The following is a 26,318-nucleotide window of genomic DNA, read 5'->3' as shown; positions in this document are numbered from 1 at the left end:
GCAGGTTGTGAGGCCTTGCTGCTGGATGTCTTAGATGAGCCCGACGTCATCTTGTCCACAGTGGTGCTGCGGGAGGCCCGAGTGTTAAGAGCTGCGCGATGTCCGCGGTTGTCGAGCCCTTGGATTTATTGCCTGGCTTCTTGGTGGTCCTGGACATCTGTTTGAGCAGTGTGGCAGGCAGGTATGAAGAGGGTTAGACCCGATATTTTAGCCGAGACTGACGGAGCTCACAGCGATATCCGCCATGACAGTCCGGCCACGCCCCCCAATCTAGGCTTTCTTAGGGTAATATTTTTTTCCCTGAACTATTTTATTTTATAGTCATTTTATGGGGAAAACTTGGGCGTAAATGCAGAAAATACCCTTTTTCTTTTTTTACCCTTTCTAATTTTCACATGACACATTCCACAGTTAAATAACTGGTGGCTCATGAGTGAGCATTATAGCTCAGGAGCTCTGGTTTCTTGTACCTCAGCTACAATATTTGGAGCAATGCAAATAGAGGCAAGCAGTGTTTCTTTCCTGACTGAGGGCTGCAATGGCTCAGTACAACTGTAAATCCTCCATACAGCTGTGACAACTCACAGCGGGGATAAAGCATCTGGCACTGAAGAGATCAATCTTAGGTAGCACACAGAACTCTGCTGCCAAAGTCCAAATCTCCCCAAACAGTGCTATCCAAGTTCTCACATGGCTGCTTAAACTCCAATGGATGTACAAAGTGCCTTATTGACATCAATACACATGCTTACCAGAGGTAGGAGGGAAATATGGATGAAGGTGCAAGCATGCTTCAGCTGGCAGCACTATAAAATGTGTGAATTAAGCTTTAAAACATTATGGTATGAATGTAAATTTAATGCAAACTTTGTACAGCTTGCAATTGGTCCAAAGACAACTGGCAGGAAATGCCTCTAAAAGGGCCAAATCAAAGCTGCATGCAATCTGCATTATATCTACATGCAAACAGCTCAATCATCTGGTGGCTATGACACAAATGAGGCTAAAATAAGTGCCCTGCTCTGCAAAACAAACATCCACTGTGTGCTTTCAAATGCAAGGCAACATAACATTTACAGCAAAGGCACCAAAACCCCTAACTGAACAAATCATATGGGTGAAAGCGAACACCGATGCCGGATGCATGTTTGCAAGGACTTGATAGTAGGCCATTATGGCCATTTGCAAGAACAGGAACCAGTGAGAGTAGCATACGTCCAACAACAGGCTCAGAACATGAAGAGCTGGACAGCACCAGCCCTGACATGATCCACACCCTTCAGCTACAGAAACTGCTGTCAATAATTCATGCAGTGTCAAGAGATGGACCATGCCTAGCAGTAGGCTCCCACTCACACTAACCCACAGAAGTACAAAGAGTCAGGGGGAAATCTACCTACACTTGGTCCTAAAAGGCCTACAAGGTCCAGGTTGGGAGGAAAACTTTCAAAAAGACACCAATAGTAGTGCAAAACCACTAACAGAATATAGTTTCAGCCCTTAGAGCTATTTTTACAAAAGCTACAAGTCAGTGCCAGCTATGTATTGTGTTTATTTAGCGTCTTTACCAAATCTATACGTACCAAAGTCCAAATAAGTCAGTGGGATTGTTAAGGTGCAAATACATTTGAGATGACTGAGAATTATGCTATTATAATATAGAATTATACTAATTATTATGAAAATGAACTTATCAAATCTTGTAGTAAAAGCATTTCACAGGTCCATATTCAAGATGCATAGATTTGCAGTAACATATGCATATTTCTGCATCAACTTAGAATTATGAGCATATTTCAAGTAAAGTAGAAAGTTGGCACGGAGCCAAAACTAAACTCCTTTTAGACCATACATATCACACTCTGACCCTCAGAACCATCAAATTTGGCCCTCAGGAGGTTTCCCCACTTTGAATTATATTTGGCCCACTTTAGTCCACCAGAAAAGCTATATTGGAGGTGACGCCCTGGATCACCAGGAATGGCATATGGGGGAGGGCAAAGGAAACTATATGGGAGGGGGATCAGAAGACATCAGGGAATTGTATAGGGGATGGAGAGGGGGTCACTAGACACCAGAGAGCTGTATAAGGGAAGGAGAACCAGTAAACACCAGGGAACTGTATAGGGGGAGGGGTCACTAGACACCAGGATTATGTACATGGGGGAGAGGGACGCGAGACACCAGGGAATTCTATAGGGGATGGAAGGGAATTATTAGACACCACGGAACTTTGTAAGGTGCCCTGGTGTCTAATAGCTACTAGACATTGAGATTGGCCCACGATTTGGTCACAGTGTTCAATGTTGACCCACTCTGTATTTGAGTTTGACACCAGTTTAAGGGCCCATTTCCACTATCACGAATTCGCATGAGTTTTTCGCATGCAAATTCGCATAGCAATACAAGTGACTGGGACTGCTTCCACTTGTCAGGATTCCTTTGCGTTTTTCTGCGCAGAAAAAATTTGCATGCCAGAGCCATCAGAATTCGCATACCGCATACCGCTATGCGAATCGCATACAATGTATGCGAATTCGCATTGAAACAATGGAAAAGCACACCAGCACTGCCATGGTTTAATTCGCATACATCGTCATCCATGCGAATTTGCATAGACCCGTATGCAAATTTTTACAGCGGCGATTCGCACAGCACTAGTGGAAACGCAGCCTTAGACATTTGTGGCATAGGAATAAAAGGGACACAAAATGCCTATATAGACATCTGCTGCAGGCGGAAGTAGCTTTGTATTAAAAAGCTTTTAGATGTTCATGGCATATGGACAAAAAAAAAAACACCTATAGACATTGGCATCAACACTCAAAGGCCTAGAGAGATTACCCCAAGCACAACTTGAACAGGAAAGCGGATCGCTCAAGTCCGCTCTTATCAGCTGAACGACACACTGTACACATGCCCGATTTGACGGACGTCCCCACAGCGGGCCGTTTGCGCAAATCCGACGTGTGTATGTACCTTATGACTCCATGTCAAGTTTATGGATTGGTGATAATCTGGTGCTATACAAAAAGTCAACAGAACACTGGAAACTTTCTTAAGGCTGCTTGCACACCAAGACGTTACAAGCGCACGTTAGTGCGCCTGTAACGCTCCCCCAACGCACAGCAACGTAACACAAGTGGGCTGTTCACACAGCCCACGTTGCGTTACATGTAACGCTGCACGTTCTGTGCAAAGTGCAGCATGCTACGGCGTTGGAGCGGCTATAGCCGCGTTAGACTGTTTGCACATGCGCAGTGGAGGGCGGAGGAGGCGGGGAGAGCCAGCTACAGTAGCCACGCACATGGCTACTTAATATTCACTGCACTGGCGGGCGCTGATTGGCCGGCGGGACCACATGATGCGGAGTGTCTCGCTCCGCATCACATGGTCCCACTGGCCAATCAGCGCCACTCTGGGAGACATTATAGGACTCGAGCCGCCTAACGCGGCTCACTCTACCGTCGGCTCTTGCAGCACCATACGTTGTGTTAGGTGCACGTTATGCGACCTTAACGTGCCACCTAATGCAACGTCTTGGTGTGCAAGAAGCCTAAAGGGAACTTAAACTGAAAAGGATATGATTTTTCCTTTTAAAATAAATACCAGGTGCCTGACTCTCCTGCTGATCCTGTGTCTCTAACACTCATCCACAGCCCCTGAACAGGATTAGCTGCATGCTTGTTTCAGGTGTGTGATTCAGCTACCAATGCAGCCAAAGATCAGCAGGACTGCCAGGCAAGTGGTATTGTTTAAAATGAAACATCCATATCACTCTCAGTTTAGGTTCCCTTTGAAGTAAACCTATAATGTAAAAAACAGCCCCTGGGGGTTACTTACCTCAGGAGAAGGAAGCCTCTGGATCCTAATGAGGCTTAAGGTGGCCATACACTGGTCCGATTCGCGGCTGTTTCGACAGAAGATTTGATCCTGGGATCGAATCTGCTGCCAATCGTTTGCGCTAAACGCACCCGCCAATCCGATTTCCTCCCGAAATCGTAACGGTCCGTCGATCGCGCCGTGCAGGAAATTACCCTCGATCGCCCGCGGGTAGGGAGCGCGTCGCTAGCGGCGGCCGATCCGGTATACATTACCTGACGTTGGCTCCCGGGCGTCTTCTCCGCGCTGCACCGCTCTGTTCCGGCTCCATCCCGGCGCTTCCTGTCACTGCAGTGACCAGGAAGTTCAAATAGAGGGCGCTCTATTTGAACTTCCTGGTCACGGAGTGACACAGGAAGCTCCAGGATGGAGCGGGTGCAGCGTGGAGAAGATGCGGAGAAGATGCAGAGAAGATGCCCGGGAGCCAGCGGCAGGTAATGTATGCGCGGGGGGGGGGGGGGGGGGGGGGGCAGGCGGCAGCGGTGGCTCCACAGATTGTGATCGGTTTCAGCCTGAAACCGATTCACAATCTGTTTGCAGTAAAGGCAGCCATACGATCCCTCTCTGATCAGATTCGATCAGATAGGGATCTGTCAGCTGGTCGATCTAATGGCAATTCGACCAGTGTATGGCCACCTTTACTTCCGCCCTAGCTATCCAGTGTTGGAAGCCTCCAGACACCGGGAAGTAAATATTTACCTATCACGATCCAGTGGAGGCACAGTAGTTGCTTTCTCATCGGGCTCAGGAAGAAATAGCAGAGCACGATCAGATCGCGATAGGTAAATAAACTGCCTAGGCAGTGCTTGTCAGGGGGGCCAGCGCTGGATCCCCGAGGCTACAGAGGACGGGGAAATCCCCATTAGGATCCTGCGGCTTCCCCTTGCTAAAGTACCCCATATGGACAATTTCTTGCTGGTCGTAACCTGTACACCTGTAGGTGTACTTTAAAGAATTCAATGGAATAATGAAAGCCAACTCAAGGCAGCAAGAACAAGTGGCCAATTAATGCTTCATACTGAATACAAAGTGAATGCATTGTCCTGATGCTGCTCTGCATAGCTTGAATCCCTTCAGTCAGATAAACACCAGAAATGGAACCATCAGCAGTCTCCTTCCTTGGAAGACGAATAACACAGGCTGAGGGAACATGGACTTGCTGATCCACCTGGCGTGTGCCAACATTTGGTCCCCATGCACGTAATAATGAGCATTGCGTGCCCAAGACCCCATCAGCAGTTATACTTCCTTCGACCACTTTTACCATAAGCCATTATGTCCCGACTAGGAGTGGTCAATGAGATGATGCAAATACTTTCCTGTTGCAAATGTTATGATAATTTTATGCTGCTTGAAAAAGGGACCAAATGCTGAAGCAGCTGCATTTGAGTGGTCCATTTCTAAGCTACATAAAATTTGCATTAACATGAAGTGATTTTCCTCTCATTGACCATCCTTAATCTTGGCTGGGTTTTTTTTTTGTTATGCAAAGCAGGAGAAAAAGCATGATCGCACCAGGGAATATAAGTTGAGTAAGTCATTAATATGAATTAGGGGATACTTAAAAACAACTAAAAAGGGATAAAGGGGGAGGGCGGGGCAAAGCCACAAACTGCATATGAAAAAGTAAGGAAAGCCTAATAAATGTAAACAACATATATGGTCTAATACAAATCTAATAAAAAAAAAAAAACACACTGGATAACACTATGCAAACCATAGCATAAATAACACATAAATATTTTATTTTTCTTGTCCGATTCACAAATGAAAGAAAGGGGCCAATAGCCCACTTTTCACAGAAGATAGCCGAGTATGCTTTATGAGAACTTACCCGTTAAAGCCAGTGACAATCTTCAATATTCGTTCCTTCATTTCATCAAAAGGAATATATTCCACATTGGGATTAGGAGGCCCTCTAGGCTCTGGAGCAGCTGTCCGGAAATCATCCATAACCTTCTCTAGTTTAAACTTGAAGTAATCTTTAAACTGAGGCCATTGGACACTGCAAAAAAGTAAAAATGTTAATTTTACACACATTTCCACAGTAATATTTAATCGGTGTATCTGGCAAATGTCCTAAAGAATCACCATCATGAAAATCATACAATTTAAAATACATGTAAACACATACACATAAGTAGTATGTTACTTCCAGAGTAAAATGAGCCACAAATTACTTTTCTACTATGTCGCTGTCACTTACAGTAGGTAGTAGCAATCTGACATTACCGACAGGTTTTGGACTGGTACAGCTCCTCAGAAGGGATTCTCAGGGAATAGTTTATTTTGAAAAGCACTTAGTGAATTGGCAGTCTGTCCAAATGCCCAAAACAGTGTGAAGCGAGCAGGGTGGCTGGCCAGCATCATTGTATGAATCCTTTTCAGGGAATGCCTTTATAAAAAGAATACGAGCCTTACTGAGAATTCCCCATGAAGAGATGGACTAGTCCAAAGCCTGTCCTGTTAGATTTCTACTAACGTCTGTAAGTGACAACATAGCAAAAAAGTAATTTATGGCTCATTTTACTCTGGAAGAAAAATACTTATTTGCAGGTGTTTACATGTACAGTGGAATGCGAAAGTTTGGGCAACCTTGTTAATAGTCATGATTTTCCTGTATAAATCGGTTACGATAAAAAAAAAAGTCAGTTAAATATATCATATAGGAGACACACACAGTGATATTTGAGAAGTGAAATTAAGTTTAATGGATTCACAGAAAGTGCGCAATAATTGTTTAAACAAAATTAGCCAGGTGCATAAATGTGGGCACTGTTGTCATTTTATTGATTCCAAAACCTTTAGAACTAATTATTAGAACTCAAATTGGCTTGGTAGGGTCAGTGACCCCTGACCTAAATACACAGGTGAAAAAAAGAAATGAAATCAATATTTAGTAGATCCTCCTTTTTCAGAAATTACAGCCTCTAAAACGCTTCCTGTAGGTTCCAATGAGAGTCTGGATTCTGGTTGAAGGTATTTTGGACCATTCCGCTTTACAAAACATCTCTAGTTCATTCAGGTTTGATGGCTTCCGAGCATGGACAGCTCTCTAACTCACACAACAGATTTTCAATTATATTCAGGTCTGGGGACTGAGATGGCAATTCCAGAATGTTGTACTTGATTGTCTACATCAGCCCTGTCCAACTGGCGGCCCGCGGGCCGCATCCGGCCCGCCAGACCTCCTGTTGCGGCCCGCTCCTCTCCCCGAGATGCAGGCATGACGTGCGCTATGGGCGCCATGCCTGCTCTCTCGTGTGGCCTCTCCTGTGTCCCCGCTGCCTCACAGCTCAGCTCAGACCTCACAGATCGCGACGACAGGAGGCAGACAGAGCGCGCTGCGCGCGCATAACACCCGCACGGAGTACGTCACATGCGGAAGGGAAATCAATCACTTCCGCATGTGACGTTCTGCCGCGCAGGTGTTATGCGCGCGCTCTGCTTGTTTCAGTCGCCGCGATCTGTGAGGTCTGAGCTGTGAGGCAGCGGGGCACAGGAGCGAGGTAATGGACGCTGACTTGGGGGGGGCAACCGTCACTTAATGGGGGCACCTGTCACTATAACTGGGGGGGGGGGGGGCACCTGTCACTCTAACTGGGGGGGGGCACCTGTCACTATCTAACTGGGGGGGCACCTGTGACTAACTAGGGGGCACCTGTCACTATCTAACTGGGGGGTACCTGTCACTATCTAACTGGGGGGACACCTGTCACTAACTGGGGGGACACCTGTCACTATCTAACTGGGGGGACACCTGTCACTATCTAGCTGGTAGGACACCTGTCACTATCTAACTGGGGGGACACCTGTTACTACCTCATCCGGCCACACCACAGCATCACCGCCAGCCCGGCCACAGCAGCACCGCAAGGCCTTTCAGCCCACACATCATCACCAATCTGGCCGAAAACACTATTGCCAGGCACAGCAGCCAGTAGAGGAGAATACAGAAGCCAGGTAAGAGGTGTCTACCATATTAAAGGGGCATTCTGCCTATTTATGTGAAATGCTCTCTATTTATGTGCCTCATGACTGCTGAATTTGTCTTGTTGGGGGCCTCATTTGTTGGGGGCATTACGATTGCTGAATTTGCCTTGTTGGGGGCCTCAAGATTGCTGATTTTGTCTTGTTGGGAGCCTCATGATTTGTTGGGGGCCTCATGATTGCTGAATTTGTCTTGTTGGGGGCCTCATGATTGCTGAATGTGCCTTGTTGGGGGTCTCATGATTGCTGAATTTGTCTTGTTGGGGGCCTCATGATTGCGAACTGCGAGACTATGGAAAAGCTGAATCATCATCATGAGACAATAGCATTAAATCTTTTTTAGCTTTTTAAAACGGAAAATAAAACTGGGAGGTTCTAAAAAAAAAAAAAAAAAAAAAAAAAAAAAAATACATTTTTCAGGAGTAGGATGGATGAAATTGTTTATCTTCAGAGTTTATTTTCAACTTGGATTTTCCATAATGTTCATGTATGAGTTAAAACGTTTGTATGTAGTTTAAATTGCTGTTGCCACTTTGCGATAGATAAGTGACTTTTGGGTTGCAGTTTGGACACTCGGCCTCCAAAAGGTTTACCACCACTGTCCTAATCTATTGCTAAGTTCATGTAAATTTGCCTCCACCCGTGGCCACACCCGCATTCTGGTCCATGGCCACACCCATTTTTCGGCGCGGCACGCTACGCGCGCCGCTCAACTGGACCCTCGTGTTTTCTGGCGCGCAAACTTCGCCATTATTTTAAATTGAATTTTGTGAAAAGTGCTGCCAAACTGTCCTTTAATCGCATTTTTTTCAGGGGGGGGGGGGGGGGGGGAGTGGGGGTCTGCGGCTCTAGCAAGACCCTTCGGCCCTCCACCATGGGGTCTGTAAAAAAAAAAAAAATGGCCCTCCATGCCCATGAAGTTGGACAGCACTGGTCTACATGAATGCCTTAGTGGATTTTGAGCAGTGTTTAGGGTAGTTGTATTGTTGAAAGATCCAGCCCCGGCGCAGCTTCAGCTTTGGCACCGATTCCTGGACATTGGTCTCCAGAATCTGCTGATACTGAGTGGAATCCAGGCGTCCCTCAACTAACAAGATTCCCAGTCCCTGCACTGGCCACACCGCCCCCCCCAGCATGATGGAACCACCACCATATTTTACTGTAGGTAGCAGGTGTTTTTCTTGGAATGCTGTGTTCTTTTTCCTTCATGCATAACATCCGTTGTTATGCCCAAATAACAAAATTTTAGTTTTATCAGTCCACAGCACATTATTCCAAAATGAAGCTGGCTTGTCAAAATGTGCTTTAGCATACCTCAAGCAGATCTGTTTGTGCTTTGGGCGGAGAAAATGCTTCCTCTACATCACTCTCGCATACAGCATCTCCTTGTGTAAAGTGCGCCAAATAGTTCAACGATGCAGTGACTCCACCTGCAGCAAAATGATGTGTTACAAAATGAGTGCTACTTACCGGGGGCTTCCTCCCGCTCCAAGCTCCCAGGACGTCCCTCGCCGCAGCTCTGCAGCCAGCCGTTCGCCGGAGCTCCGACCCGGTCCCCAGCGATGATGGCAGAGGCAGACGATAAAAACGATAAAAAAAAATGTCAGTTAAAGGAGTCATCAGGCAACATGTTACAAAATGAGTGCTACTTACCGGGGGCTTCCTCCAGCTCCAAGCTCCCAGGACGTCCCTCGCCGCAGCTAGCTGTTCGCTGGAGCTCCGACTCGGTCCACGGCGATGACGTCAGAGCAACCTCTAGGTCACTCTGTACTGCGCCTGCGCGAGCGGCGCTGTCAACCACCACCACGTGGGCCGGAGCAGACTGCGCAATAGTTCTGTGCCTGCGCAGTCCGCTCCGGCCCACGTGGCGGTGATTGGCAGCGCCGCTCGCGCAGGCGCAGTACAGAGCGACCTAGAGGTTGCTCTGACGTCATCGCCGTGGACCGAGTCGGAGCTCCAGCGAACAGCTAGCTGCGGCGAGGGACGTCCTGGGAGCTTGGAGCTGGAGGAAGCCCCCGGTAAGTAGCACTCATTTTGTAACATGTTGCCTGATGACTCCTTTAACTGACATTTTTTATCGTAGCAACCAACGATTTATACAGGAAAATCATGATGATTAGCAAGGTTGCCCAAACTTTCGCATCCCACTGTATTTTAAATGTTAACATTTTTTGCGATAGTGGTCTTTTAACACTTCTCCAGTAAACCTCTGAAAAAAATGAAGGTAAAAATTCCCTAGACTTGTATAGCCAGGTTAGGTTATTGCCATGAGTTTTGTACACTGTAGAGAAGAATAGCAGAGCATCTAAACCAAGCTGCACCTGACTGCCACTACCTATTTTAAAGTAAGCCCGTGAGTTTGGAAAACCAAAAAATTGGATACTAAAGTATTAGAGGCAGAGGATCAGTTGGATAGCCAGGGAACTGGTATTGCTTAAAAGGAAATAAATATGACAGCCTCCATATCCCTCTTGTTACAGTTGTCCTTTAACCTCTTGACGACCAGCTAACGCCGATTGGCGTAAACTGGTCGTCTACGGGTTACCATGGAAACGGCCGCTCGATCGAGCGGCCTTTCCATGTCAGTTCACGGGGGGTGTCTCCGTGAACAGCCGGAGAGCCGCCGATCGCAGCTCTCCGGCAAAATGTAAACAGGCGGGGAAGAAATCCCCGCTGTTTACATCATACGGCGCTGCTGCGCAGCAGCGCCGTAAGGCAGATCGGCGATCCCCGGCCTCTGATTGGCCGGGGATTGCCGGCATATGATAGGCTGAAGCCTATCCTTCAATGCGCAGGACGGAACTCCGTCCTGCGCATTACGGAGAGAGGGAGGGAGGGAGGTAAGGAGGAAGAGGGCGGAAATGGCTGCGGAGGGGGGCTTTGAGGAGCCCCCCCCCCGCAAAACGCAGATGGCCGGCGGCGATCAGACCCCCCCAGCAGGACATCCCCCTAGTGGGGAAAAAAGGGGGGGTAGTCTGATCGCCCTGCTGCACTCCTGATCGGTGCTGCGGGCTGTAGAGCCCCCGCAGCACCGATCAGTGAAAAATCCATTGGTCGGCAAGTGGTTCAAGGTCAACAATATGGCATGGCAGAAAATGACTAACAAATCCACTTCTATTTTCAGCGGTGAAGGTCACACACCTTCCACTTTTAATGTTTTCAGAGGCTATCCATGTGAATTGCATCACAGCTACAGCAGACTTAAAGGGAACCTAAACTGAGGAGGATATGGATTTTTCCTTTTAAAATCATACCAGTTGCCTGACTCTCCTGCTTATGTGTCTCTAATACATTTAGCCACAGCCCCTGAACAAGCATGCAGATCAGGTGCTTTGACTGAAGTCAGACTGGGTTAGCTGCATGCTTGTTCAGGTGTGTGATTCAGACACTACTTCAGCCAAACAGATCAGATGGGCTGCCAGGCAACTGGTATTGTTTAAAGAGACACTGAAGCGAGACTAAATCTCGCTTCAGGTCTTATATATAGCAGGGGCACGTGTGCCCCTGCTAAAACGCCGCTATCCCGCGGCTTAACGGGGGTCCCTTCACCCCCAACCCACCCCCCGCAAACCTGGGTCGGAAAAAGGTCGCTGGAGCTGATCTTCCTGGAGGCAGGGCTAACGGCTGCAGCCCTGCCTCCAGTCGCGTCTATCAGACGCGCATCGCCGCCTCTCCTCCGCCCCTCTCAGTGAAGGAAGACTGAGAGGGGCGGGGGAGAGGCGGAGGTACGCGTCTGACAGACGCGCATGGGGCAGGGCTGCGGCGGTTAGCCCTGCCCCAACCAGGAAGCGCTCCCCCGCTGCTCGGAGGGGGTTTGGGGGGACAGGGACCCCCGTTAAGCCGCGCTATAGCGGCGTTTTAGCAGGGGCACGCATGCCCCTGCTAGCTATGAGGTCTGAAGCGAGATCTATTCTCGCTTCAGACTCTCTTTAAAAAGGAAACATCCATACCCCTCAGATAAGGTTACTTTTAACTGTTTCCGGACCACGATCTTCGTCCTGCAGGTGGCAGTGCAGCTCTGACAGGACGTAGATTTCAATGCTCCTGCCGATCCCTCCCCATCTCAGTTCACTCGCCCTGCTGTCTGAGATGGCAGAGCTCTGTGAGCTGATCAGGAGCAGTTTTCATTGGCTCCTAACCCCGTCATCAATGTGAGCCAATCTCATTGGCTCAAAAAAGACAAAAATATATATGACAGGCGCTGCCTCAAGACCTCGCTTACTGGACTATACTAAATACTTCTTCCTCTTACAAAACAATGATGTCAGGGAAGTTGTATGTGTCAATATTTACTTATTCCAAGGGGATGAACTCTTGCAGGAGGAAATTTCAGGCCGCTGGTAAATGAAGCAGAGTAGACTGTTCTACAAAGCCCTCCCTAGCACTCCGCCAGCTCATTCTACAGCTTTTATGGCAAGGACATTGTTATGAAGCAATTCTTGGCCAGAAGCCACAGCAGTAACTTTTCCAAAACATTTCACTACACAGCAACACACAGCTCAGTCAACAGCTAGAATTCCAGGCTGCAGTGTCAGCCTAACAGCTATTCTCAAGAGGATACTGCTACACATTTAGGTTACGTTTCAGTGCAGAATTACTATTTGATTCTGCAAAGTCGCCCAAGTTCTACTTCTGCTAAACCATAAAGCTGACCATATACACATAGAATTTCCACCCACTGTACAAAAACTACCAGAAAGGAATTGATTCCTACCACACACAGCACATCGATTTTCAAGATTCCAGCACAGAATCTACAGAAAAAGAAAAAAAAAATATATAAAACCACAACGTTGCAATGTTCGATGCAGCACAAGGGTATAGCCGTTGTTCTGTCCCCGATCGACCTAGATTTGCTGTTCTGTCCAATCGATACTTTTTATTGTACATTTTAAGCGAATCCATTTCAAACTAATTTGATTAGGGTGATCAAATCTGCATAAAACAGGAAAATTGATGTGTATGGCCACCTTAAGGGCCGATTAACACTGCATGAGCCTCCATTCCATTAGTGTGTGGTCAGCGCGCCATATGCCAATTCGGAAAATTCACAGCCGCCCCAAACTAGTGCTCTGTTCAGCGGAACGGGCCAAACGGATCTGTTCCTACCAATCCCAGCTGTTTAATTTTGCTAATATTTTTAATTCCAAAACAGCAAACCGGCTCCAAGACATTTTGCAATACAATATCCGTTACAGTTCAATGTTTAGCAAGCTATCTTCAACTGCACAAAAAGGTTGAAAATCTGCCTCTCAGTTTTCTCAAATAGGAGACAAACAATCTTATTTCCGATGCATATGCATGTGATTGGTTTTTGCGTGAATGCAAAGTGACAGAAGCACAACTGCACAAAAACTGCAGCAGAAAGTGCTATTCTGATTCCATAGGCATTTCTCCAATGGAACCAGCCAATCACAAATCCCAACACTTCAGAAGTGTCATTATGATCGACGACAAAATCCTCCACAAAGACAAACAAGAAATGGAACTGAGCCCCAAAACTGTGAGGGAGCAGGCTGGTGTTGTACTTTGTTCTCTGGTTGAACTCGATGGACGTATGTCTTTTTTTCAACCAGAATAACTATGTAGCTATGTAATGTCCAGTCATGATTATTTTGGGTGGCTATTCACCGTGTGCACAGGCCTCTCTAGACTGTCTCCTTCCTCTTCAACAGTCTGCTGAGTCTGAGCAGGAGGTATCACACCGCAGGAGCACCTACTACAGTATCAAACACTGTCAGTTGTAATCGGTGATGAATTTCCAGTGGATGTAGAGAAACTAGGAAGAAGACAAGGGGTTTGCCAACTGCCATCTACTGTGTGGTGTTAAAGAATACCTAAAGGCAAATTTTAAGAAAAACGGACCTCTGGATAATCCAGAGGCCTTCTCCATACCCCTCATACTTGCCGTTTCAGCGCTGGGTCCCTCTGAACCAAAGGCTTGTAAAATAGGTTTACGCGGCCGTGATCTCATCAGTGTACTGGCACAGCACAGTTGCACAGAGCCACTTGTGCACTTTTTTTCAGGGCTGTGGAGTCGGTCCAAAAATCCACCGACTCCGACTCCTCAGTTTAGGATTCCACCGACTCCGACTCCTCGACTCCGACTCCTCTAATTTGCATATTACAATTTTGTTGATTAAAAGTATGTAACATGAAATTCGTCTCTTAACTGCCAACGCTTAGGAATTTTACAAGACAATTGAAGTGAGAAGGATATGTAGACTACTATATTTATTCCCTTTAGACTAAAACTAGTCCTTGGTAAGAGTACTTGTAAAAGGTACAAACCAGAACAAAGAACATCTATCAGGCCCTAGGCAATGTAAGTGTGGGTACATGTAAGAATGATGTGCAGGTACTCTGCAGGGGAATGAGGAGATTGTAAACAGACAACACCTCTGTGTTCAATGTGCACAGCATTCTCATTGGATTCCCTGCAGCTCTGTGGGGAGTGAATATGTAGAGTATAGTACTACTGTGTAACAAAGTAAACCTGAGACAGATGAAATTAAAGTTTTAGGGCTTGTTTCCACTGTTGCGACGCGATTTCGGCCGCATTCCGACGCTTGTAAAAACGCATGCGGATGCGTTTCCACATGCGTTTTTGCCTGCGATTTCGCATGGCAGGGTGCCATGCGAAATTAACCATGACACTGCCAGGGCTAAATAAAATAGAAAAAGGTGCGAAATCGCACGCGAAATCGCGGGTAAAAACGCATGTAACAAGCGCATGCGTTTTTACTATTAAATACATTAGCGGCGATTCGCACGGATTCCCGACGCAGGCGAAATCGGTGGCTCTTTTGTGCGTTTTTTTCACGCTGAAAAAAACGCACCTCAACAACGCTACAGTGGAAACAGGCCCATCCACTTGCATTACATGTGCGGATCTGCATGCGTTGGACGCATGCAGATTCGCGATAGTGGGAACGAGCCCTTATACATACCTGGGGCTTTCTCCAGCCACCTTCAGGATAATCAGTCCCTCGTTGTCCTCCTCCACCACCTGGATCTTCTGCTATGAGTCCAGGTACTTGAGCCAGTCGGGCGTAGTGCGCATGCACACACTCCGCCGCCAGGAGCATACTACACCTGTGCAGCACTATTGCGCAGGTGCAGAATGTTCCTGGCTGTGGGAGCGGCATGCGGCCGGACAGCGCTGACTGGCTGAATTACCAGGACACATAGCAGAAGATCCGGGTGGTGGAGGACAGCGAGGGACTGATTAGCCTGAAGGGGGCTGGAGGAAGCCCCAGGTATGTATAAAACTTTACTTTTCATCCGTCTCAGTTACCCTTTAATTTGTAGACAATACAAAGCAGCAAGAGAGCCAAGTTATATAGATGTATGCCATGGATAGGTAGAATAAGACTCAATACAAAAGAAAAGCATCCATATAGCAAGAAAATATAATAAATCCATGCAATCTAGCTCAATGAAATATGAACAATTTATTTGGGACTTGTCCCTTTAAAAGCAAATAAAACATATCGCAGGAGGTACATTTAGGATGTCATGGTGATATGATACATATAATAATGATCAAAAATCCCAATACAGTCAACAATGAGGGTAAATAACATCAACTGGAATGCTGGACAAGCAAACTGTGACAACACCAATCCTGTACTAAATAGAATACATATAACTGCAGCAACTGTTCGTGAACCCACTGCTGGAACAGGAATAGGTATAACCTGAAAAAATGACAGATGAAAGATAAGAAGGAAGGGAGAGGCGCTTACCACCAGATCAGTTGAGACACCCTGCCTGTGCCCCCGCAAAGACCTCACATGTATCGCAGACCCCTCTGCTTCGTCGGAGATTAAGAGATTGGAGTAAAGAAGTCCCCTTTTATAATAATCTAGGAGCAGCGTACAATACCGCTGCCCGTACTCTGCTAACTTCCGGGTAGGCGTGGCCACGCCTCTTGACGTCGCGCTGTGCGTTTCAAGTCACGCACCGGCGCCACGTCATTCTCCGAACAGAGCCGCCGATGCGTTCCAACGGCCGCATCGGCGCTCTGACATACAGTGCAGAGCAACAATAGAAACAAATTTGCCCATATCAAGGCTAGAAATTACACAAATAAAATGTTTAAAAACAAATATGTACTAAATAATAATGAATCTGGAAAATAGTAAAGGATAATATCGAACATAGTTAGTCAATGCCTAAATTGCAGGAGAGTGGACACCACCATGTCCAAAAGTGTATCACCCCCTAGTGAACAAAAAAGTGTATAACAAAGAATACATAAACAACATATATATATCATGATTATATAAGTGATAAAATACATAATAAAAAACAAAGATACAAAATGTTGCAAAATAAACATTTATCGTGTGTTGCTGGTCTTTGCGGAATACATGATTCACCTTGGCAGTTTGAACTTTAAGCACTGGTCACCTTATTTGATCACTATAGCTTTTTATAGGACTTGGGAATAGGCACTGTCTTTCCCCCCCAGTAAAAAAAAAATTTGGTGGGGTTATAAGCTTGCCCTGGCTGTAAGTGAGTAGCAGCCAAGGGACAACTAAATTAATTTATTATCAAATTGACAGTTTGCACATTTTTATGAGCACTAGTCACTTTTTGGGATCACCATCGGTTCCTACCCAGTATTGTATGAGTATTACACCGTCCTATCTTCTTCCAGTATATTCTTTGTTGGTGGTCACCAATTGCCCTGACTGTAAGTGAGTAGCAGTCGAGTGGCAATTTAATTTAGGTCACTAAGCACAAGACACTAAGTCTATTTGGGTGAATTGCCAGTAAGTAGCAATTCCATACATAATTATATTGTCACCCAGTTGGTGGGGCTTATATGCTGATAAGTGATTGTATGATTTACACCATTAATGGATATTTCACGTTATTGATTATACAGATTCACAGACTGCACTTGGACACTTTACTCCTAGACGTTTCCTATTTGAAGAACTGCGATTCACTGCACGAAGCACTTTATTTTGCAACATTTTGTATCTTTGTTTTTTATTATGTATTTTATCACTTATATAATCATGATATATATATGTTGTTATGTATTCTTTGTTATACACTTTTTTGTTCACTAGGGGGTGATACACTTTTGGACATGGTGGTGTCCACTCTCCTGCAATTTAGGCATTGACTAACTATGTTCGATATTATCCTTTACTATTTTCCAGATTCATTATTATTTAGTACATATTGGTTTTTAAAAATTTTATTTGTGTAATTTCTAGCCTTGATATGGGCAAATTTGTTTCTATTGTTGCTCTGCACTGTATGTCAGAGCGCCGATGCGGCCGTTGGAACGCATCGGCGGCTCTGTTCGGAGAATGACGTGGCGCCGGTGCGTGACTTGAAACGCACAGCGCGACGTCATCAAGAGGCGTGGCCACGCCTACCCGGAAGTTAGCAGAGTACGGGCAGCGGTATTGTACGCTGCTCCTAGATTATTATAAAAGGGGACTTCTTTACTCCAATCTCTTAATCTCCGACGAAGCAGAGGGGTCTGCGATACATGTGAGGTCTTTGCGGGGGCACAGGCAGGGTGTCTCAACTGATCTGGTGGTAAGCGCCTCTCCCTTCCTTCTTATCTTTCATCTGTCATTTTTTCAGGTTATACCTATTCCTGTTCCAGCAGTGGGTTCACGAACAGTTGCTGCAGTTATATGTATTCTATTTAGTACAGGATTGGTGTTGTCACAGTTTGCTTGTCCAGCATTCCAGTTGATGTTATTTACCCTCATTGTTGACTGTATTGGGATTTTTGATCATTATTATATGTATCATATCACCATGACATCCTAAATGTACCTCCTGCGATATGTTTTATTTGCTTTTAAAGGGACAAGTCCCAAATAAATTGTTCATATTTCATTGAGCTAGATTGCATGGATTTATTATATTTTCTTGCTATATGGATGCTTTTCTTTTGTATTGACCCTTTAATTTGTAGTCACCAAACCAAATTTTAACAACATATCAAATTATTTGATTTCATCAGCAAAGGGAGTGCATACATTTGCATAAATCAGCATCAATGCAGAATTATTTCCATCTCGTTGACCATCTCTATTAGTGACACAGCTACACATCAGGCTTTATTCTTACAGCATAGATGTTATTTAGTATATATAAGAGATTCCTGTGTACACATCATATATACAGTCACAATCAGATATGTATATCTGACCTTAAAAATACGGGGACTGCTTTATTGAAGCAGCACAAGTAACTAATTTTGATTGGTTTATTTCATTTTTGTGGACTAAGCACAGCTATTACTGTATATATACTGTATATATACATTATTTTTAATGACTATTATCTGAGAAATAGAACATTTTATCATATTTTCTATTTTAATTACAGTTACAAATTCATTAGGAGTCGGTGCATTTTTTCCCGACTCCGACTCCAGGCACCCAAAATTGCCCGACTCCACAGCCCTGCTTTTTTTTCCCTCCATGCACAAGTGGCTCCATGTCACTGCACAGCGAGTCAGCACTCGTTCACTGAGGAGGGTGCAGCTGCAAAGTAGTGGATCCCAGCAACCAGCAGTGGGCTCAAGAAGGGTTAAAGTCCCTAGAAAATCCAGATGCTTAACTATTGAGGTAACTTTAAAAATCACAGGTTTTCTTTAAAGCGTAACTGTCAGACATAAAATCAATTCTTTATTTATATCTGGTAAACAAGTAAGAAGGATGTTAACTAGGCAATCCAAAAGTTAAAATCACTATTACTTTTCTTGTTGATAAATGATCATTCCCCAGTTTAACTGACTTATTTGGTACACACAAAATTTGGTACAAAAAAAGGAAGTTGCAGGGCATGCTGGGTTGTCTTTTTGCTTCTGTACTTCCCCTCAGACTTAACTAATGCAGCCTGATTGGCTGAAGCCTCTTTCCCTCCTGTTTACCCACCCCACCATCTGTTCCTCTCTGATTGGCCAATATTTTTCATGCAGAGACAATGCACTTTGACTTCAAAATAGCCACACTTAGAGACACTGAAGTGAGAATAAATCTCGCTTCAGTGCTTATATTCAGCAGGGGCATGTGTGCTCCTGCTAAAACGCCACTATCCCGCAGCTGAACGGGGGTCCCTTCACCCCTAAATCCCCCTGCAAAATTAACGACCAACCTGGTCGTAGATTTTGCTGCTCTTCAGGCAGGGCTAACGGCTGCAGCCCTGCCTCTCAGCGCAGTCTATCAGTGGCGAAGGAAGACTGAGAGGGGCGGGGGAGAGGCGGAGATACGCGCTGACAGACGCGCGTGAGGCAGGGCTGCGGCGGTTAGCCCTGCCTTAATCTGGAAGAGGGGATGCGCTGCTCGGAGGGGATTTCGCAGGGTAAGGGACCTCTGTTTAGCCGCGGGATAGCGGCGTTTTAGCAGGGGCACACATGCCCCTGCTGACTATGAGGTCTGAAGCGAGATTTATTCTCGCTTCAGACTCTCTTTAAAGAGAAAATCCTTTGTAGCATTTGCCATTTTTACTGTAGAAAAAAAAAATCATTAAAATCCGAATGTGTACAGTGCAATACATACGTTATGTAAGTAGATCAAGTATTTATCTACTTATATAGGTGTTTTTTCCTGAGATAGTATGGCTGACAGCTCCTCTAAGTCCACATCCTGACTACAGCCTTATACAACTTTACAGTCACCTGTACAGATTGGGACTCTGTCCTAGTCCTAAACTGTCTCCCAAGAGATCAGAGTGCTGTATAGATTTGTCGGTATTGTAGAAGTTATTAAGCATTTTATGCTATTGGGGGAAGGGGGGTGGGCATAATGGAGTAGCTTCCACCACGCAGAAGGAGAACAATGTGCTTGGGGGAGGTCGGGCATTTCTAAAGATCCAGCATGCCGGCACTTTAGACAACATCACAGGCTTCCTGTACACACACTAGATTTTCAGCCAAGACAGTCCATAAAGGGAAGGTTCGCGCAGACTATAAAAAACAAACTACACTTACCTGGGGCTTCTTCCAGCTCCTGGCAGTCGATCGGTGCCCTCGCCTCAGCTCCTCTCCCTCCTGGCGTCCAGCGGTGAAGAAGCCAACCTCGCCAGGTCGGCTTCCGGGTCGGCGTCTGTGCGCTCAAGGGCGGGGGTCACGTGGTGTAGGGACGTCATCGGGTCTCTACTGCGCAGGCTCAGAACTACTGCGCCTGCGCAGTAGAGACAAGATGACGTCACACCAAGTTGACGTCACACACCCCCCCCCCCCCCGCCGTGGAGCGCACATGAAGCCGACCTAGCGAGGTCGGCTTATTTACCGCTGGAAGCCGGGAGGGAAAGGAGCTGCGGTGAGGGCAATGATCGACTGCCAGGAGCTGGAAGAAGCCCCAGGTAAGTGCAGTTTTTTGTATCTGTGCAGATCTTCCCTTTAACCTCCCTGGCGTTCTATTAAAATCGCCAGGGAGGCTGCGGGAGGGTTTTTTTTTTCTATAAAAAAAAAAAACTATTTCATGCAGCCAACTGAAAGTTGGCTGCATGAAAGCCCACTAGATGGCGCTCCGGAGGAGTTCTTTCGATCGCCTCCGGCGCCCAGAACAAACAAGGAAGGCTGCAATGAGCAGCCTTCCTTGTTTTGCTTATATCGTCGCCATAGCGACGAGCGGAGTGACGTCATGGACGTCAGCCGACTCCGATCCAGCCCTTAGCGCTGGCCGGAACTATTTGTTCCGGCTGCGCAGGGCTCGGGCGGCTGGGGGGACCCTCTTTCGCCGCTGCTCGCGGCGGATCGCCGCAGAGCGGCGGCGATCAGGCAGCACACGCGGCTGGCAAAGTGCCGGCTGCGTGTGCTGCTTTTTATTTCATAAAAATCGGCCCAGCAGGGCCTGAGCGGCGACCTCCGGCAGTAATGGACGGATATACTCGTCCATACCGTCAAGGAGGTTAAAGTGAACCAGAGACGATGCAACCTCATGTATTTTACCATATATATCAGTGGGGACATTAGAGAAAACACGCTGCTCTCTGTTTCATTTTTAACTGTTCAGCTTGCTTATCGGCCATGATAAAATCCCCGACTGAGCATTCAGTCTGGCTTCGCTCAGGAATTATTATAGCTGAGTCTGTGTTCTCTGGTGTCTTAAAGCCCAAGCCTGCCCTCTTGTGGCTCTGCTCAGGAATCATAGCGGAGTCATTATAGCAAAGCCAGACTGAATGCTCAGTTGGGAGTTTTATCAGGGCTGATTAAGCAAGCTGAAAAGTTAAAAAAGAAAGACAGCAGGGTAGGTGTTTTCTCTAATGTTCCCACTGATATATATGGTAAAATACATGAGGGTGCTTCGTCTCTGGTTCACTTTAAAGGTTGCCTCAGCAGAGTTTAATCCATGGTGTGTACACAACAAGCCATCAGAGGGTCAGTTAACGGACTACCCCCTAGCTTCTAGGTACAGTGTTCTCCCCAGAATGGTTTTCCAGGCAGATGAAATGAAAAAGAAGCTGGGTGGGGCGCAACGGGGGATACAGGGGCAGTACTTCTCTGTTTACAGAATAGGAAGAGTAGGCGAGCCGATGACAGCCGGGTGCTTACCAAAAGAAGCCAGATGGAGCACCCTGTTAAAAGAGCCTGGGGAGCATAATGAGGTAGATTGGAGATTTCATGAGCATCATTTATAAATGCCAGTGCAGGTTGAAAGGACACTAGTCCAGTGTTCAGATCCCTCTATACAGACATCCTAGGAAAGTAGATACAAGTAAGTTATTTAATGCAAGTTTGGGGGACAGAACGCAAAACAGATGCATGTAAATAGACAATGCACATTGCATTGCGCAATAAATACATCTCTATATATAATTTCCCTGTGTCAGTGCTTATTTTGCACTGCGCATGTGCAGGGAAGGACGCAGAGACACTCGAGAAAGCTGGGCGGCAGGAGGACGGGTCCAGAAGGGGGCCAGGCCTGTGAGCGCGTGCACGCATGTGCAGCGCGAACTGTATACGCGCGGCAAAAGAGAGAGAGAGGCCAGCATAGCGCCCGTATTTAAACGGGCCTTAGGCCTAGTTAATAAAAACTAATTGTCCGTGTTTAAGGGTTAAATTCACATAGATTCTGATTTCCACAGACACCTTCATGTACCATCCTAAATTGCTGAGCTAAGGAATAAGGAGCACAACGTGCAGTGTGAGAAGACATACCTGCATAGTGTGAATGAGGCCTTAAAGGGATCTTAACACTGAATATAAAAAATGAACCCCTCCTTGAGGGAGGTTTGTAAAAGAGACTCTGTAACATTGAAAAGATCCCCTGGGGGGGTACTCACCTCGGGTGGGGGAAGCCTCCGGATCCTAATGAGGCTTCCCACGCCGTCCTGCGTCCCACAGGGGTCTCGCTGCAGCCCTCTGAACAGCCGGCGACAGGCCCGACTGTAATTTCAATATTTACCTTTGCTGGCTCCAGCGGGGGCGCTGTGGCTGCTTTAGGCTCGGAAATAGATGGAAATACCCGATCTCCGTCGGTTCCGCTCTACTGCGCAGGTGCCGGAGACTTGCGCCTGCGCAGTAGAGCGGACCCGACGGCGATCGGGTATTTCCGCCTACTTCGGAGCTGACAGCCGTCAGAGCGCCTGCGCAGGAGCCAGGAAGGTAAATATTACGTCACGGCTGTACGGAGGGCTGCAGCGAGACCCCCGCGAGACAGAGGACGGCGTGGGAAGCCTCATCAGGATCCGTAGGCTTCCCCCACCCGAGGTGAGTACCCCCCAGGGGACGTTTTGCCGTTACAGTGCCTCTTTAATAGTGTGGGCCTCAAGATTGAGGATGGGGGATTTGTGACATGGAATTTGTGACAGAAGTACCTTCACAATGAATTACTACATCTCATGACACACATCGTAGTGGCCAAGAACGCTCAACACTGCAGCACGTGGCTGGAAAAGATGGTGGAGTGCAAACAGACAGGACATTAGGGGGCAGCCATCCGAAGGTGAAGAAACATGAGACTAAATACAAGCAACTCTAGGAAATCAGTAGAGAAGTCAAGTTCCTTGGAGGTGGAATATGATGCCTCCATGTCTCTAGAAGGCATCAAGCAGAACTGCAGCAACAGCAGAGGTTTGCGAGTATGAAAAAAAGGCTTCTTTTACAGCACGATCACTAGAGCAATCCCTGCAGATAAAGCCCAATTAAACTAGCAATGCAAACAGACCTCTCTCCAATTTGTTTTAAAAGCTGTATAAAGTATTTTTAGGTCACATAAAGTTTGCCGTGTTGACATGAATATATCTAACTGGGATTCACAACCTTGGCATTTTTATAACGATTGGGCAACATGCCACTCACATGGCTGGGATTCTCCTGTAGAGAATCCTCCACCCATTCACAGAAATCCATTCCCCCGTCCCACCAATCACACAAGAATCTGCATTCTCAGAACCAGGTTCCAGGAAAAGAAAAAAGGAAACAAATAACATACAACATCTGACAAAGTAGAATGTGCATTATGACAAATGAGCAGCCGGGAAGGTGTTAAACGCTGCAAGCTTCAGCTGTCCTTTCCAAATGGAGCCCATCATTGTTCTGACAAAATGATCAATGAAGTCACAATGTGATGAATGAAGTCTAGTCAGCACACTGTACCACCTACAAAGCAATGAGGCTGGGCTTTGCTAAAACTAAGTATTTGTTGGAAGGAGGGTGGTTTTCCAAACAGTAGTGCAGCTTGCTTGCAGTGCAGGTTCTGCTTTCCTTCACACTACTGAACGATGCAGCTGTGGAACCACCAACCTGCTGGAACAATCTAGGCTCAGCCAAAAATTAGAGTTCTAATCACTTATTGGCAAGGTTTTTCTGTGTTGACAAATCATATGTAATAAATCTTGACCGAGGCAAATTATGAAAAAAAATAAATAAAAAAAATGACTAATTAAACCTTGGCTAGCAATCTCATACAGCTGGCTGGCCGTTTACCCTATTCCAGCAACAAGTCTTTATGCCTGAAATGTGAAAGTGCTACTCCAGTCAGCAATTCTAATATAAAAAACATATTAGATGATTAACAGACCCACAAAATGAGCATAAAAGGTTCTGCAGTTCCATTTACTATTGCGGCTCGTCACTAGACAGATTTGGCCTCACGACAAACAGAGAACAGGGATGGACATTACAGTCCGATCTGACAAGATTAGCTGCATGCTTGTTTCTGGTGTTATTCAGACACAACTGTAGTTAAATACAGGGCTGTGGAGTTGGTACAAAAATCATCTGACTCCTCAGTTTATGAAACCACCAACTCCGACTCCAGGTACCCAAAGTTGCTCCGACTCCACTGCCCTGGTTAAATAACCCAACTGGACAGCCAGGCAACTGGCATGGTTTTAAAAAAAAATATGGCAGCCTCCATATACATCTCGCTTCAGAAGTGATCAGAAATCAAATCGTATTGGTCGGAAATCAACTCAATCCATCTGACTGAAATAGCATGGTGTTTAACAAGCAAACACTTTTAGCCACAGACCCTAAAAAAGCATTCACATCAGATGGTAGAATAATAACTGGATTTGCTTCCTGCTTGTTTCAGGTGTGGGATTCAGACAATACTGATGCTTGAAAAAATCAGCAGCATGCCAGGCAACTGGTATTTTTTTTTACAAGGAAATAAAATATGGCCCATCCCTTTCACTTTAAGTGTCTATTTAAAGGGGAACTGAAGAGAGAGGTATATGGAGGCTGTCATGTTTATTTCCTTTTAGACAATACCAGTTGCCTGGCAGCCCTGCTGGTCTATTTCTCTGCAGTAGTATCTGATTAAAACCAGAAACAAGCATGCAGCTAGTCTTGTCAGATCAGACTTATAAGTCTGAACCACTGAAACACCTGATCTGCTGCATGCTTGTTCAGGGGCTATGGCTAATAGTATTAGAGGCAGAGGATCAGCAGGGCTGCCAGGCAACTGCTATTGTCTAAAAGGAAATAAACATGACAGCCTCCATATACCTCTCTCTTCAGTTCCCCTTTAATGTATACAATCTTCAACTATGCAATCTGCCATAGGGTTTTGTATATAGATAGTCAATGAGAAGCAAATAATTCTGGCTTGCATGTGTTTTATGTAAATTATGCAGTAGCAATAAAATGTATGTGAACCCTTTGGAATTACATGGATTTCTGCACAAATTGGACTTAAAATGTGATCTGATCTTCATCTAAGTCACAACAATAGACAATCACAGTCTGTTTAAACTAATACCACACAAATAATTAAATGTTTCCATGTTTTTATTGAACACACCATGTAAACATTCACAGTGCAGGTGGAAAAGGTATGTGAACCCTTGGATTTAATAACTGGCTGAACCTCCTTTGGCAGCAACACCTTCAACCAAAAGTTTCCTGTAGTTGCAAATCAGACATGCACAACCATTCCCCTTTACAGAACTGTTTTAGTTCAGCAATATTCTTGGGATGTCTGATACAAATCACTTTCTTGAGGTCATGCCACAGAATCTCAATTGGGTTGAGGTCAGGACTTTGACTGGGCCACTCAAGAAGGCGTATTTTCGTCTGTTTAAGCCATTCTGTTAATTTACTTCTATGCTTTGGGTCGTTGTCCTGTTGCAACACCCATCTTCTGCTGAGCTTCAACTGGTGGACAGATGGCTTTAAGTTCTCCTGCAAAATGTCTTGAGTAACCCTCCTGGGGGTATGAAAAATTCCGCCAGGAGGCAGCGCAGCAGTTTTTGTTTAAAATCACGTAGCCCAGGGCTCGCTACATGATAGCCGCTGCTCAGCGGCATCCGCCCGCTTCGATCGCCTTCGGCGATCTCCGATCAGGAAATTCCGTTCAAAGAACGGGGATTTCCTGGAGGGCTTCCCCCATCGCCATGGCGATGGGGCGGGATGACGTCACCGACGTCATTGGGAGTCCCGATCCACCCCTCGGCGCTGCCTGGCACTGATTGGCCAGGCAGTGCATGGGTTCGGGGGGGGCGCGCGCCGCGACGGATAGCGGCGATCGGGCGCGGGGCGGCGGCGATCAGTGTGCTGGCGCAGCTAGCAAAGTGCTAGCTGCGTCCAGCAAAAAAAAAAATTAAGTAAATCGGCCGAGCAGGGCCTGAGAAACCCTCTTGCGCGGCTTACCCCGAACGTGCCAGAAAGGTTAAACTAGGGGATTCATTTTTCCTTCGATGATAGCAATCCGTCCAGGCCTTGACGCAGCAAAGCTGCCCCAAACCATAATGCCCCCCACCACCATACTTCACAGTTGGGATGAGGTTTTGATGTTGGTGTGCTGTGCCTTGTTTTCTCCACAGCATTGTGTGTTTCTGCCAAACAACTGAAATTTGGTTTCATCTGTACACAGAATATTTTGCCAGTACTGCTGTGGAACATTCAGGTGCTCTTTTGCTAACTTTAAAACATGCAGCAATAGGTTTTTTTGGACAGCAGTGGCTTCCTCTGTGGTATCCTAGCATAAACTCCATTCTTGTTTAGTGTT

The 26,318-nt window shown here is 46.2% G+C and overlaps 1 protein-coding gene across 1 annotated transcript in view; it reads right to left on the bottom strand.

The window, feature by feature from the left end:
• The window catches only part of PPP4R2 (protein phosphatase 4 regulatory subunit 2), a 75,963-nt gene that overhangs the window by 38,089 nt on the left and 11,556 nt on the right, over positions 1–26,318 (bottom strand). Inside the window, exon 3 of the mRNA XM_068254946.1 lies at positions 5,717–5,887. Within this exon, the coding sequence (XP_068111047.1) occupies positions 5,717–5,887 (171 nt within the window). The remainder of the gene's footprint in view (positions 1–5,716; positions 5,888–26,318) is intronic.

This window comes from Hyperolius riggenbachi, chromosome 9, assembly GCF_040937935.1.
Source record: "Hyperolius riggenbachi isolate aHypRig1 chromosome 9, aHypRig1.pri, whole genome shotgun sequence".
Lineage (NCBI taxonomy): Eukaryota > Metazoa > Chordata > Amphibia > Anura > Hyperoliidae > Hyperolius > Hyperolius riggenbachi.
This window is presented reverse-complemented; position numbering and strand designations above follow the sequence as displayed.